Source organism: Olea europaea, chromosome 17, assembly GCF_002742605.1.
Source record: "Olea europaea var. sylvestris chromosome 17, O_europaea_v1, whole genome shotgun sequence".
Classification (NCBI taxonomy): Eukaryota; Viridiplantae; Streptophyta; class Magnoliopsida; order Lamiales; family Oleaceae; genus Olea; species Olea europaea.
The window spans coordinates 42,052-57,181 of record NC_036253.1 but is presented as its reverse complement, the minus strand read 5'-3'; the positions used below and the strand labels follow the sequence as shown (position 1 = coordinate 57,181).

At 34.0% G+C, this 15,130-nt stretch overlaps 2 protein-coding genes across 7 annotated transcripts; one reads left to right on the top strand and one right to left on the bottom strand.

Moving 5' to 3' along the window:
* The first annotated feature begins 114 nt into the window (after window positions 1-114).
* On the top strand, window positions 115-7,602 carry LOC111365881. Of its 5 annotated transcripts, none has more exons than XM_022986398.1 (8): window positions 115-274; window positions 2,547-2,603; window positions 4,049-4,154; window positions 4,846-5,028; window positions 5,724-6,152; window positions 6,714-6,797; window positions 6,874-6,951; window positions 7,196-7,602. In XM_022986398.1, the coding sequence occupies exons 1-7, from the start codon at window positions 272-274 to the stop codon at window positions 6,933-6,935; spliced, it is 924 nt and encodes a 307-aa protein (XP_022842166.1). In that variant the 5' UTR covers window positions 115-271; the 3' UTR covers window positions 6,936-6,951; window positions 7,196-7,602. The 5 variants fall into 5 exon arrangements, with proteins under 5 accessions (XP_022842166.1, XP_022842164.1, XP_022842165.1 ...); XM_022986396.1 differs by having other exon boundaries at window positions 5,694-6,152; XM_022986397.1 differs by having other exon boundaries at window positions 2,422-2,603; window positions 5,694-6,152.
* Window positions 7,603-7,802: 200 nt separating this feature from the next.
* Window positions 7,803-13,707, bottom strand: LOC111365880 (cystathionine beta-lyase, chloroplastic-like). Of its 2 annotated transcripts, none has more exons than XM_022986394.1 (13): window positions 13,509-13,707; window positions 12,647-12,815; window positions 12,095-12,225; window positions 11,188-11,258; window positions 10,993-11,084; window positions 10,596-10,683; window positions 10,405-10,516; window positions 9,975-10,071; window positions 9,811-9,892; window positions 9,187-9,304; window positions 8,474-8,581; window positions 8,277-8,379; window positions 7,803-8,124 (listed from the first exon to the last, which is right to left on the bottom strand). In XM_022986394.1, the coding sequence occupies exons 1-13, from the start codon at window positions 13,569-13,571 to the stop codon at window positions 7,949-7,951; spliced, it is 1,410 nt and encodes a 469-aa protein (XP_022842162.1). In that variant the 5' UTR covers window positions 13,572-13,707; the 3' UTR covers window positions 7,803-7,948. The 2 variants fall into 2 exon arrangements, with proteins under 2 accessions (XP_022842162.1, XP_022842163.1); XM_022986395.1 differs by having other exon boundaries at window positions 12,095-12,219.
* Window positions 13,708-15,130: the final 1,423 nt, after the last annotated feature.

Genomic DNA, 15,130 nt, shown 5'->3' with positions numbered 1-15,130 from the left:
CTAAAATTGAGAATATGTAAATTTAGAAGGATTTTTAAAAATCCGTATACTATTAAACTTTCTAAACTTAGACCGGTACTGTCCTTTTCTTACACCAAGCAGTACACAGATCACAAATGTCCCGATATTATAGGTTGCACGTTGTGGAATGAATCTTGTACATTGCAATGGCAATTTCAAAGTTTTCTTGAAATTATAAAGTTCTGGACATTCGACCCACAATTGGTAAAGCCAGTAATTACTAGAGGTGCCTCAAATTCTGATAAAATTTATGGTAAGACAATTCATACATATTTTCCAACTTGATATTTACATCTTATATGTAATTATATGCATGTTCTGATGTATATGTGATGTGATCTTGTATTTTTTGAATTTTTTGCGGCTGAATATTGATGGGTTCATGTTTTGGGCTAAAGACTTAATTTTTTTTCGTGGTGTTTTATTGAATTTTGTGTTTCTTTCAGAGTTGTTAATTATTGCCATTTTAGAACCAATTAATGAATTATCAAAACAAAAAGTATTTCTTATGTGTTTGTCTTTATTGAGAAGTATAGAACTTTAATGGAAGAAGTTTCAGTTTTCAAATTGGTTTTATCATATATTATCTATACTGAGAATTAAGGGGATATTCTGGATTATAGAGTACAAACTCGCAGTTCATCCTACCGGATTATGAGGGGTGATTGAGCATTGATTAAGGTGTAGTTCAAAGGCACGGAGTACCAAATTGGCTAAAGATTTTTTTTTTCCTGGTGTTTTATTGAATTTTTGGTGATTTAAGAGTTATTTTATTACATATTAGAACCAAATTCCTCAGAGAGATGTTAGCAAAAGATGATCTTTATTAAAACGAAAAACATACATTAAGTATATGTTTTAAATGAAAAGTTTCTTGAAATCTTTAACTTTAGATTTCTGAGGAAGTGAAGGTGTAATAAGAAGTATAATACTCTAATAGAAGAAGGTTTTGCTTTTAAAATTGGTTTTATAATTTTTCATTTACGCTGAGAATTAAGGAGATATCCTAGAATTCACAGATTTTTAAGTAATAAGCTCACAATTCATCTGACAGAATTAAGAGAGGGATCATTGAGCATTGACTAAGGTGTAATTCAAAAGCCTGGATACCAATTTGGTTTGATGCCAGGAGTCGTGTTTTTTTTCTTTTTTAATAGGTAATCAGGTAATTTTATTAATCAAAAGAAAATATACAGGAAGTGTATTATCAATTTAAACAAGAAAGAAACAATTTGAAATGATGCCAGAAGTCATGTTGTGGAAGTAATGATTTTTTTTTTTTTTTTTTTTGGAGATTTATGGAATATATAGAAAAGAAACAAAATGACATTTGATTTTTATTGATCAAAAAATATTTTATGATAGTATGTCCAGACAAGTGTTATTGTCAGTGGTAGAGTGAAGAAAGTCATTAGATGTGTTAATATTATTAACATAAACTCAAGCAGTAATGAGTGTAGATCTAGTAATGTTGCAGGTGAGATTATCCCATTAAGTTTATGAAACATATTTAAGATGAGATCCCTCTTATCCTTTTGTGTTAGTTATAGATGAGTTTACGAGACAAACTCAATTGGAGGTCCCTCTTATTCAAGACGAGGCCCCTTGGTTTACTTTTTATTAACGGTGACATTTTGTTTATACTTAATGAAGTAAATCGTAAAATGGAACTTGAATGAACACTGTGTAATGTAATTGTTTCTTTTGTGTTAAGTAGAATTAACATGGAACATCTTATCAAAAAAAAAATAATAATAATAATAAGAAATAAATAAAAAATTAAGATGGCCAGAGCCTCTATAAAGGATCATATTGTCCTAAGGAGGATCTGGGCCATTGTAATGTAGTAAAAACAAGAATATTAGATGGATGCGTGAATATGATAAAATGAATAAATAGAAAATAAGAATAGACATTAATCAGCTTAGGTGGTACCAATTAAGGATAAACTAGGGAACGTCAGTTTAGATGGCTGAATTATGTAGTGTAAACCTAAAGAAGCTTGTCACAAGAGCTATCAAACTCACTGGAAAATGTTAGATAAGAGAGCTACATTAAGATTAGAATGGATTGACGTGGTTGCAAAAGATATGGCCTTATTGGACTTCTGATAGATGCAGCGATAAATTGAATGGTGAATGCAATGATGAATAATATTCTTGTAACTGAACCTAAATTTATTTAGAACAATGTTTGGTTTGTAGTATGTACTAAAAAATTCTAAAATTGTTAGTGTGGCTATTCAGTTGTACCATCAACCATTAATTCCTTTGTCATTATACCTTTTCTTCATGCATTTATTAGGAGATCTAAACCTGTTGAGTGCTGTACTTTTCCTGCTTGTCCTTTTTCCCATTCTCCTTTCAGTCCTTCACGTGTTATTCATCTAATGAAATGCAGAAATGCTTCAAGTATCATAGATTGCATCTCTAGATCTGTAAGCTAAAGCTGGAGAAAAGCCTCGTTGAGGTACTGTGACATAAAAATCTAATCGCCTAAAATTTTAGTGTTTATCTGGTTGGCAGAGTTTCAAAATGTCCAATGGAGAAGTTAGAAAAGTCTCACTTGAAGATATACAGCTGGTAAGTTGTCTTGCTTGAAGAACTGAGTTTTATGGGTTAATCGAACTGCTCGACTGATGAGTGTGCTATCACTAAATGAATCACCTTTCTTATCCACAAGCTGGGATTTCAGTATAAAGGTTTTTAGGTATTATTAGTAACTTTGTTTCTTGTGCTACATTTTGGTTATAATCTGAAATAATGATTTACTGGGAATCTAAATATTTGGTATTACACATTTGCTTTACCCTCTCATCAAAAGTCTGGGTTGCAATTTAACTGGTACTCAGGAGCTGGGAGGGGTTGAAATATACTGTTATATATATGATCCTATTTTTTTTAATAATATCAATGTAATAAATACTGCACTGGAGATTGTTTTTAAATTTTGTTGGTATTATAAGGCACTGGTACTATTTGCTCTTAAGTATCTTATTCGAATTATCACGTTAAATTTTATTTACAAGTCAAATAAACAGATTCTTATGTCGATAGATCTTTCTTAATGAGTAAACCAAAATCCCAATAATTATGATACAAAGACTAATTTATTTGAACAATACATTGATTCCTCCAAAAGAAATTAATTTTATGTACTTCATCATTTTTATGTAAAGCATAGAAAGGTTTCTCGTTGAAAAATAAAAGAGGCAATAGTTTAAAGGGTACAAGGTTGAGATAAACAATATCATTGCCTTCCATTTGAACCATAAATTTACCTCTACTCCCTTCTCCAATCTTTCTCCCATACTAGCATGCACAACATGAAGTTTTTCTTAAAATTGGCCTCAATCCCTATGATTTCTTATCCCATTTACTGTTATCATTATCACAATCACTATAATTGAAGATCAATTGATAATTGAGGATTAGGATTAGTGAACATTTATCTGCTGGTAGAGAATAAAGGATTGAATGACAAGATGCTGTTGATTTGTTATTTTGAAGAAAATCTGTGATGAGAAATGGAGAGTGATTAGCAATTTGCGTGATCTATGCATGGCCTTTCCGTGTTTTTGTTGTGAAAGAAATTCTAGAAAGCTTATGGTGGACTGAACTTTTCAATACTGGTAGAATCAAAAACCCATTCACGTGAGATGAGATTGACCATTATTTAACTAGGTGCAAAATTTGTGTAGCTCGATATCTAAATGTCCAGTACAAGACATCTGACCGTCATTGGCCAATACAAAAAGAATTTTTCACACTGATTATATTCTCTTGAAGTAAATAAATTTACTGTATTGAACATATTTGGTTTCCTGAAGGATGGCATTGCCAACTTAGATTTTTTAAGGACCAAGTATGTTTCTTCATAGCTAGGTTTTGATTATTGTACTTCTAGCAGACATCGATTCAAAATATTTTCAGCAAAATAAGCATCTTTAGCAGCCCTCCTTTTCTTATGTGTTCTTTTAGTATCTGCTAACATGATTGAGAACTTACTTTTATCATCTTTTTACCAGGTCCAAAATCTTATTGAAAGGTGTCTTCAGCTTTACATGAGCCAGAAGGAAGTTGTGAGCACCCTCTTACGCCAGGCAAAAATCGAGCCTGGTTTCACTGAGCTTGGTAGTCTCAGTTTCTCGATTATAAGTTTTTTTTTGTCTATCTCCCTTTTTTTCTCCTCGGGTTCTTCAAAGTTTTGAATTGAGGCATTTTGCAGAACAAGGAGATAATCATGCATAGTGTATAAACAAAGAATGGAAATCAAGTTAATCAAATAAGCAATTCAAGCTAAATAAAAAATTAGATCAATCCTAATTGACTTTAGATTAATCCAGCATACCCTAAATTCCTAATTTTGTAAAACCCTTATCCTTGACCATTTCCAACAATTGTTATGACTTGTTACTGAGAAGGTAAGTATTTGGTATGCAATGTACTTTCTCATACTGAATGAGAACTTTGAGATAGCATTTTATGAGTATTTAGAATGTAGTGCTAACTGAAGTTGTATCTGTTTTGATTGTTTCACAAGATGATATAATTGTGATGAACTCGCATCTCCTTTGGTCTTGTGTTTTGATCACGTCCTCACTTTCTGCACCTATCCATTTTTTTTTCCTTCAAAAAATAGCGAAGAATATGGCCTAGCTGAAAAAACACAGTCACGAGGTGTGATAGACATTACAAAGACTTCCAGTGTATGGAAGGATATCAAAATTATCAACTGGGAACCAGTCTTGTGAATTTTTATTCCTGCCCTTAATATTGCATGTAAATTGAAATTTATTTATATAATTTTTTATTCTTCTTCCAGTGTGGCAAAAACTTGAAACTGAAAACCAACGATTTTTTGAGGCATATTATCTAAGGTTGTTAGTGAAGGAGCAGATATTGCGATTTAATCAGTTGCTTGAAAGACAGGTTGAGCTAATGCCCCAAATATGTCCAACTGGAGTTGCTTCTACTCCACTGTCAAATGAATCTCAGATTCACCCAAGTAAGCTCGCTTCTTGATATGTACAAGTTTTCTTTATTACAAAAAACAACCAGATAAATAGGGTGCTTCTTTTGGCCTCCACTCCACTATCCTAAATTGACAAACCACAGTTTTCTTAATTATAGATAATAATTGATCCCAGATAAACAGACGATTCTTGAAACTTTAGAGCATATTTTGTATGCAATACTCAATATGATTAGCCAAAACTCAAAACTACGCTTAACTAGATTTTAGTTGCGTCTTTATTTACTTAATAGTGTCTAATTCTATCTAAACAATTTTACCAAACGTGTCTTAAATTTTATGCCATTCTTTACTGTGTATTTAGCAACAAATGCAGTGACGTCTGTTCACACACACACTTGAATACATACCCATACATGAATATTGAACCCTGAAAAATTTTATTTATGCACATCCATGACTAGGGCCCGTTTGGTAGTGTTTCCGCTTTTGCTCTTCTAGAAGACAAAGCATTTCCAGAAAATTAAAAGCAGCTTCTTAATCTTAAAAGCAACTTTTGACTTTTCAAAAGTCTTGCCAAACTAGTCCTTAGTGTCGTAGTACAAGCTAATATTGCTTTTTCTAATTTCATTGCTATTTTATCTGCAATTACACGAGCTTAACTTGAATAGAAAATTGTTTTGATTACATTTTGGCAGTGCATAACAACTTGGCTTACCTTACTCCAGAACATACTGGAGCTTTGAAGCCAGAAAGCATGGACCATGCTATTAGTATCGTACCTAATGCTTACACTAATGGTGCATCCTCGCGACAGCCATCCGTCCAAATTCCTGTCAATATTGTATCAGACGACATGCTATTGGCTCAGAGTTCGAATTCAGGAACAATACAGGGAATAGATGGTGGAATAATTAAAACTGAAGAAAGCTATTCAGGTGATTCGCCTTTTATTTTTGGTGGAGACAATAATCTTCTGGAAACTCATAATGGAATAGGAGATGCATCTATTTCGTCTTTCGGTTCTGTGGTGTCCAATTCAGAACCTTTGAATGAGAATATTATGGAAGCCGATACAAATATGTTCGGATTCTTGGGACAGATTCCTCGAAACTTCAGCTTGTCTGACCTGACTGCTGACTTTTCGAACAGTACTGGTTAGTTCTCTCTCTCTCTCTCTCACTCTCACTCTCACTCTCACTCACTCACTCACTCACACTCACACACACACACACACAAAAAAAATAAATCAATGTATCATTGATCTAGGGAACTTCTCCGGCGCAAAATGTGGGGTAAAAAAAACTGTCAAGTCACTCAAACTTATGACTAAGGAACTTTATTTTGTTTCTAAGTGGCCGCTGATATTCTTTTCATTTCAATACAAGCCACTCAGTAAAAAATATGTTAGTTTCTCTAATGGAATGTTTGATGTGGAATATGTGTACGTTAAAGCCATGTCAGATTGTCGTCTTCAACCTTGGACTCCACTAGAAAAATTAATGGATTTTAACAGCAACTAAACTTAAACGAAGAGAAATTTTTAGTGACAACTTTGAATAAAATTAGCGACTGACATGAAACTTTACAATAAATTGAGTTACTAACAGTGTTTTTGACCCGCAAAATGTAATTAGTACGTTAGTTTGAGTAATCTCTTCTGGTTATTAACTTGCCAAATTTTCGTGTTCATGAATTATATGATTTACCATCTTCAGATATATTAGAGAGCTATTCTAGATCTCCCTTCCTAGGAACGGATACAAACTTTTTGGATCTTGATATTAAGGAAGAGCAGCAAGGTACGAGTTTCGACCTTTGACATTGTTTTTGGCATATTAAGAATGTAGCCCATATATATGATCTATATGTGAGCAGACAATAACAAAGTGGACACTATATCTGAGGGATTGAGTTACGAAGATTTTGGCAGTGATTGATTGAATAGTTCAAACGGTAAACCTCTATCCATTTTCACATTAACTTTTAGATTCGTCTCTTCCTTTTTCATGCTATTATGAGTCTGTACTGTTCGATTAATAATATATGGTCTAAATTGGTACATTGCGATTAGTACTTACACTTTCTCATTCTCTTCTTCTTGGCATCATTGCCAAACTCGATTTGCTTTCAACTCAACTTGCAATTGGTATATAAATGATCTAATTCTCTTTTATCCTTTTCATTGTGTGTGTTGCAGGTCCGTTTGCTTGATAGGATAGAAATTTCTGAAGATATATTTGTAAAATTATAGAAGCTTCAAGGTTCTAAATTCTTTGAAGGTATTGATCAGTCGTGCTGAGGTAATACTATAGTCGTGATACATGATGACCGTGTTTTATGAACAATCGAGTTGTAATATATACAAGCAAAAGCTCTTTCCGGCCAAACAAGGCTTGTTTTAGTCATATGACAGTGGTGGTGAAGTAGTTTATAGGTGTCTGATCACATTTTGATTGCAATCTATACAATTTGCAAGAAGGGTGCATAAGGTGAAGAAGAAATCTTTATGTTCTTTTTTCCCCTTTTCAATTAACTACCATATTATAGACTCAAGTTGTTCATTATTTGATATATGACATTTTGGTTCGTCTTGCTTCTCTGGAATGTGAAACGTTTAAAGAAATTTCTGCTGCATTGGCTTGTAATGTGTTCGTAGTTTTCATTACTCGGCTTTATTCTCTCATTTTTATACCTTCTTTTTATTCACACATTTTGTAGAATCCACAAATAATACTTACTCATTCGCCACTCATTTTTATTCATTTTAAATTGATTATAATCACTCCCAAACATGCACTTGCATATTTCATTCGATCATAAAATAGCACTTTTATTAAATACTACCAAAACCCAGAAAACACATTCAGCTCTTTAAGCATCAGCCACAGGAAACTAGACATAAATTAAACTCGGAGAAGATGAAAATGCAGCATTATAAATCTGAAGGACGTTATGCAGGTCCAGTTTGGAGTGCATTGTCTAAATCGGCAATCAAATCATTGACATCTTCGATTCCTACAGATAAACGGACAAGATCCTCGGTTAAACCTCTGGCCTCGCGCACTGCAGCTGGTATGGCTGCATGAGACATGAAGCAAGGCAAGCTTATAAGGGACTTTACGCTACCTGCCAATTCAAGACAATAAATCAATGAGTCGAACAAAAGGTAGCGACAATAATTTCGAACTTCATCGATGATTGAACAGAAAAGAACCAAAGAAATTGGAAATTCGACGCGAATATTTTGTGCAGAAGTACGATTTTGAATAGGAAATTACCGAAACTGACGGTTATGGTAAAGTACTTGGTAACCTCGGTTACATGCTTAGAAAGTTCCAACGACCCAGTAAGGAAACTGAGCACAGATCCTGCACCCTTAGCCTGCAAGAGGTATAAGATCAGAGCTGATAGATATAAGAATTTGTTTTCGGCTGTTCTATGTTTGATATAATGATAGTACCGTTTATGATGATACCTGAGAATAGTGTAAAGATCGTCCTCGATGGCTAGGAAGGCCAGCGTAATTAACCTGTTTCACCCGAGGGTGAGAGGCGAGAAATTCTGCAATTTTTTGCGCATTCTCCTGCAAAAGCATTCAGTAAAATCTGTTAACACTAAAATATATGAAAAAAGCTGGTTGTACAGAAAAATAATCTGCAGAAGGCTTACAAAAACTCATATGGGGGTGGACCCCAAGTGAATTAAAATATTGCAAAAAATAACCCACCTACCCCTGCATGTGTGTATTCTGTACCGGTTCTGTACATTTATTTTCTGTACGTGTAGCTAGGCTGAAAATATAGACTTTTGAGAAGATTAAAATCTGTTAGCACTAAAATATATAGACTTTTGAGATGATTAGCTAGACAGCTAGGGGGGCCAGAAATATTTTTGTTCTTCCATTTTTTTAGGTGGGGCGTTTGAAGGCAAGGTGTAAAATTCTGAAATAGCATACAAGTTCCTCTTGAAAATGTTTATTACTCTTAGGATTGCATAACCATATATCCCTCTCCACACCCCCCCTTCTCCGGGGCGGCGCGAGAGAGATTTAGTGAAAAAAGACTCTCAAGTTATGTTGTCCACTAAACACAAATCCTAAATACGCCATCAACCAACAAAAGATAAATATATTGGACATCAATGCCAAAACTAATCTTTCTTACAAACAAGAAAAGGATTAAATGGAACCTGTTGCTTCTCAACCCGCAATGCCATAGTTTTAATGCCTCTTAAACAGATCCAACAGTCGAATGGAGCTAATCCTGCGCCTTCAGCATTTTGTATGAAATACAAGTCCTTTGCCAAACTAATGAGTACAAAATTAAAAGTGAAATCCTTAAATTAGCGACTTTCACTGTCTAAGGAAATGCCAGATATTATAGATACGTCTAAATACATTAATGTTAATAGATAAATATGGCTGGAGCTTAGGATGTGAGAATGGGCCTGAATGGAATAGCCATTCCCATGCCCTCATTTATAATCTGATATTGCTACAACTGATTCCAGGAACAACCATGCCTAACCCCATTCTCATTCTTCATAAAACCGCTATTTTAATTCTCTCACTTACCTTTGGAATGGCCAAAATTCCCCAGAACCAGAACTGTCATTAACTAGAGTATTGCCGAACAAAACCAGTTGGATAGGTTTGATAGGGATGCCCTCGGAGGTAACTATTATGATAGAGACACTTCTCGTATAAAAAATTATACATATGCTTACGGTTCTTAAATCTTCTTTCACATAAACAAAATTAAATATAAAGGCACATTTAGTGTATCCAATGCATAAAATACTTTACAGTCAAACCTTTCTCCTTTAATAGCAAGAACACCTGCCATGACATCACTATGACCAGATATGAATTTAGTCGCCGAGTGCATCACAATATCTGAAAGATTGATAAATCAATATTGAAAATAGATTTGCAGTTCGTAACTTTAATATTTGCTGGAACCAAAAACAATTAATACCTGCTCCCAGTTCCAATGGTTGAGACAAAACAGGAGACATGATGCTGTTGTCGACCAATACAAGAGCACCATGAGCATGAGCCATCTCAGCTATTTTCTGGATTAGAATTAGATGAGAAGAGTAGGTAAACTGTAAATGTAAGAATGTTTGGAAGGTAATTATAGTTTAATCACTTTTGGTCAAAAATACTTTTAATCCAAACATGTCATAGGACCCACATCTTATGATCACTAAAATTTTAATTCATTCACTTCCCAAACAAGCACCATGATATTAGAAAATAATAATTTTCTGGAGAAGTCAAAACCGGAGACAAGTATTTTAATTTACAGAAACCTATAATAATTTGATCACCACTAACTCCACCAGTATAATTTGATATAAATCAACAGATGGTAAAACTGAAATGTAAAATTAAGAGTGACCTACGCGAATATCCGAAATTTGTTGGCGTGGGTTGGTTGGACTCTCCAACCACACAAGCTTTGTCCAGGGGCCAATTGCAGATGCAACCTCAAGGAGGTTAGTTGTATCCACACGCCTGCACCAACCATAGTTATCTAAGATTTCCAACCTAGTGATGCTAAAAGAAGCCATTTCAAAGCAAAAGCCATACTGACTTGACCACAATTCCTGTCTTAGGAATTACTTGTGATAACAACCGATCAGAACCACCATACATGTCATCTCCAGCAAGAATTTCCTCACCTTTCATCAAGAAATAAGAATCTTCACCATATAAACCCATGCAAATCTCCAAAAATAAACACAGTTTTCATAAAGGTAGATTCAGTCTAAATGCTTGAAGATGCTTGATTATTTGTTTGTAATGAAAATTTTTGGAGATTTGAAAAGGACACTAATTAAAATTTCAGTGAACAAGGAATTCATAATCTCGTCTGAGAAAATTCTAGCTCAGGAGTCAGGAATGGACATAGCCTGCATAGTTAGAGACAGGATGAAACCCGATAACCAGATTTGCAGCTCCAACTCTTAAATAGGGAAATTAAAAAGTACCTGTCCCGACAAGATGAGTCACAGCTGCCAAGGCAGCCATTCCACTAGTAAAGCATAAAGCTCGATCTGCCTTGTCAAGCTTTGCAAGAAGTCTGAGAAAATACATAATATACCTTTTAAGAGGGGCAAGTGTACAACAATTATAACCATCTGAATGACTGCACAACCACATTATACATGGCAAATAGCAAAGACCTTTCTAAAGTGTCCCGAGTTGGATTTCCACTTCTTGTATAGTCATAAGGTCCATATTCTACTGCCGAAGGCTGCATAAAGGTTAAGCTAATCATAAGAATCAAATGTCAAATTCACTACCACCACGCACGTTTTCCAGGATAAATAGAAAGATGGAAAGAACTACGACATCTATAAGCAAAAAGGTAATCTTGAGAATCAAATGTCAAATTTAGTACCACCATGAATGCTTTCCAGGATAAACAGAAAGATGGATAGATAGTAGGGCATCTGTCAGCAAAAGCATGCAGAGATAGTATAACTAAAAGTGCTTATTTACTAACAGTGAAGAACAGTACCAGATGGCTTACAACAACAAATAACCATAAACTTATGAAAGATCCAAGGAAACCTTCTCAAAGTTAAAGACATCCACAGAATATTACTTCCGAATTCAAATACAGATTTTTGACTCCTCACTTTCAAAGTTCTATAGAGACTATCTGCCGAGCAGCAACAGAAATCTTAGAATCATGGTTAGTGCCCTGTGAGAGATCGGCTAGCTGAGGTCGAAATGGGGATTGACATGTGGAAAAATAATTTGAAATTATTATATTAAACCCCTTATCAACAAGGTCAAGATCAGAGTAATAAACTTTCATAGCTATGTTAGCATTAATCTTTTCTTCTTGTGGAAAAATCTAGTTCATATTTGAATTCTTAAATACAGCCAGATTGTGTGGACTATTTCTTCCAGTTTATTATTCTGCTTGAAACTTACTACTGATTACTCTCTGCTTTATATATATATATCATGTTCCAGAGTGAACTAACATAAAAGTACTCCTTACACGACTTTTCAAATGGGTTACATATTAAAAACAAAAATGCATTTTTTTTTTCAACAATGAGTGGAATAAAAAAGTACCTGCTTGAAAGTTGCTGTTTGATAAAGAGGCGTACTTAAGGCATCATAAGGATCAAACTCATTACCGAAGTTCATCAACATTGTTGAAACACTTGGCTCCCCTTGGAAACTCATCTCCATAACTTCTGTTTCTACCATCAATTAATAAATTAAGAACTTGTTATGTATAAGACTCGTATAGAGAGGAACACGTGTTTATTGAAAAAAAATAAACGTTTTAATTTAGTGTCTATTTGCTAGGGACGCTTAATAGGTTGGCACCCCCTACGGTACGGTACAAAGGTATTTTTGGACTTTTCCTAAAATCTTTTGCGGCCCTAAAGTCTTGTAGGGCCTAGGTCTAAGACTAGGGTTAGTATATATAGATGATGTAACCCTATTATTCAGTTGGTAATAAATCATCACCGCTTCGCTTCCTGTGGATGTAGGAGATTGCTGATCCATGTTAAATCCCTGCGTTGATTTCTATTTTTTTTTCACCTCTCTATTATTGCATATAACTTAATAAATGCATACATACAGATACATATATCTCAAGTAAAATAGACTAACCATTTGAGCATTCGGCAATACCATCAGCCAAAGCGGATGCACTCACATCCATCTCTTTGTCTTTCAAGCAATTCAATGAGAAGTTCTTACCACTCAGCAAGTATTTTTTGCTACTCAGCACAGCAGCTTTACATCCATAAACCAAAGGGAAATTTCCAGTCACAAAACCCTAAAAAACAGTACAACATTAAATAGGAACAAATTGGTTCAAAAGTTTATATTCGAATTTTATCTCATTTATTCTTGAAGTGGAAAAGCAATCTCTAAATTACATGACAAAAAAATGAAACTTTTTTCTATTAAAGATTTACTTTGATTTGTGCCCTTACACAATGAATATTCATTTAAAAAGCTGTCAAGGTACCAACATTGCTCAAACAACAATTTCAGAGACTTTATGAATCACAATGAAACCTATCAATACTAGAATTTTAATTAAATAAAAAAACCGATTAAATATGAAATTCCATAAATTTCTCACATTTCTTGGCTCTCTGGCTCTGTAAATACAATAAGAAAAACATAAATTCGAAAATAATTTTCTTTTCTTTTCCAACATTTTCCTTAAATACAGAACACCTTCTCATGGCCAATGACAGAAAAATCTGGTATAGTAACAGAAATGAAAATGAAAATTTAAGTGAGTTTAATGTTAAATCAAACAGAACAAGCATACAACTCTCAAAATATATATATACACAACGATTTCAATTCAATTCAAACAAAACCCTTCAATTTTCACCCTCAAATAAACATCAAAAAACCCTTTTGTAGATGCAAATAGATACAAATCTATATGTGTATAATCACACAGAACCCACATAGACACACATGCGCGCGAAGAATTGAGGCGGATACTTACATTCCCTTCAGTAGGGTAAGGACACTTAAAGAGTGATTTGAGAGCAAGAGATGAAGCCGCCATATAATTTTTTTACTGTACCAGAGAAAATCAAACACAAGAACGTGGTGATTTGTTAAAAAGGATTTACCCACTTATTTATGAATAATTCTTTCAGTTATGAATTTTCCCTAGAATCAATCCTGCTTGCTTGACCGTTTGGGCACTTAGATGGTTACACACTTGGTCAAGAATACTCTCTGTACTAATTTGTTACAAATTAGAATTAAAAATAAAATTTTAATTTAAGTCAAATCAATAACTAATTTTAACCATATATTTTATGAGATTCACGACTTTAATTATATATTTCAACAATTTTTATCAAAATCTACTAAAAATCTTATTTTAATCACCACAGGGCAAAATTTTAAAAAATTTAAATCAACTTTTGTATACTAATCGTATCAGGAAAAAAATTACATATCAATGTGTTTCTATCATATCGTACCGTACAATGCTACTTGAACAAGTTCATGCTTCTTAGAATCTAAAACAACATCACATTCTTGATGTGTTATGTATTATAATTGTCAATATCTTTATTGTTAAAAACAATTTTGAGTTATGTGTGAAAAAAAAAAGGGGGGGATTCTGCTTGCAATATTCATTTTATATATCTATTAAAATATATAGTTTCTATGTACTCGGCAATGTGAATTTTACAAGGATGCAGTTTGAAAATGGGGTAATTGGCGCAAAACGTCTCTACCTTTCATCTTCATTGTGTAAAACATCATTATCTTTCATTTTTTGGCATTTTTGCCCTCAAATCAACCTTTCGTTGCGATGAAGGTCCTTCCGTCCAATTTCCATCCATTTTGCCGTTAATTAAAGAGAGATACTCAATTTCTTGCTGGTCAACAGGGGTAAAATCGTCATCACCCAACTGAACCCTTCATTTTCATCTTTTTCTTCGAACAACAAGAGGCAGTTCCCATTCCATTCCCTTCTAGTTCTGTCATTATCTTTCATTTTTTGGCATTTTTGCCCTCAAATCAACCTTTCGTTGCGATGAAGGTCCTTCCGTCCAATTTCCATCCATTTTGCCGTTAATTAAAGAGAGATACTCAATTTCTTACTGGTCAACAGGGGTAAAATCGTCCTCACCCAACTGAACCCTTCATTTTCATCTTTTTCTTCGAACAACAAGAGGCAGTTCCCATTCCATTCCCTTCTAGTTCTTCAAAAATTTCCATTTATCTTCCATTTCTACAATTTTTCCTCCATTCTCCTCTCGTATGGGCGCATATTAGCAGTCGGCGTAGTGGAAACCTACGTTGAGAGTTTTTCCAACAAGCGGGCGACGGTAAGAATCATTATTTGTCAGTATTTTCGTTTTCCATTTCATATTTTGGTGCTTTGCATGATTGAGTGTATGTGTAGGATTCTGATAAGGTTTATTATTGCTACACAAGACTTCAAGGAACAACATGTTTCTTCCGTTTCTGAGAAAGCCCAGCAATGATCAACCCACCTCCAGCACCTTGTTAGGATGAAAACTCTCTGCCAAGTTCTATTAATTTTTTGGCTTTTGTTTTTGTTGTTCAGTGCACAAATTGTCATCAGGTAGTGGATACAAT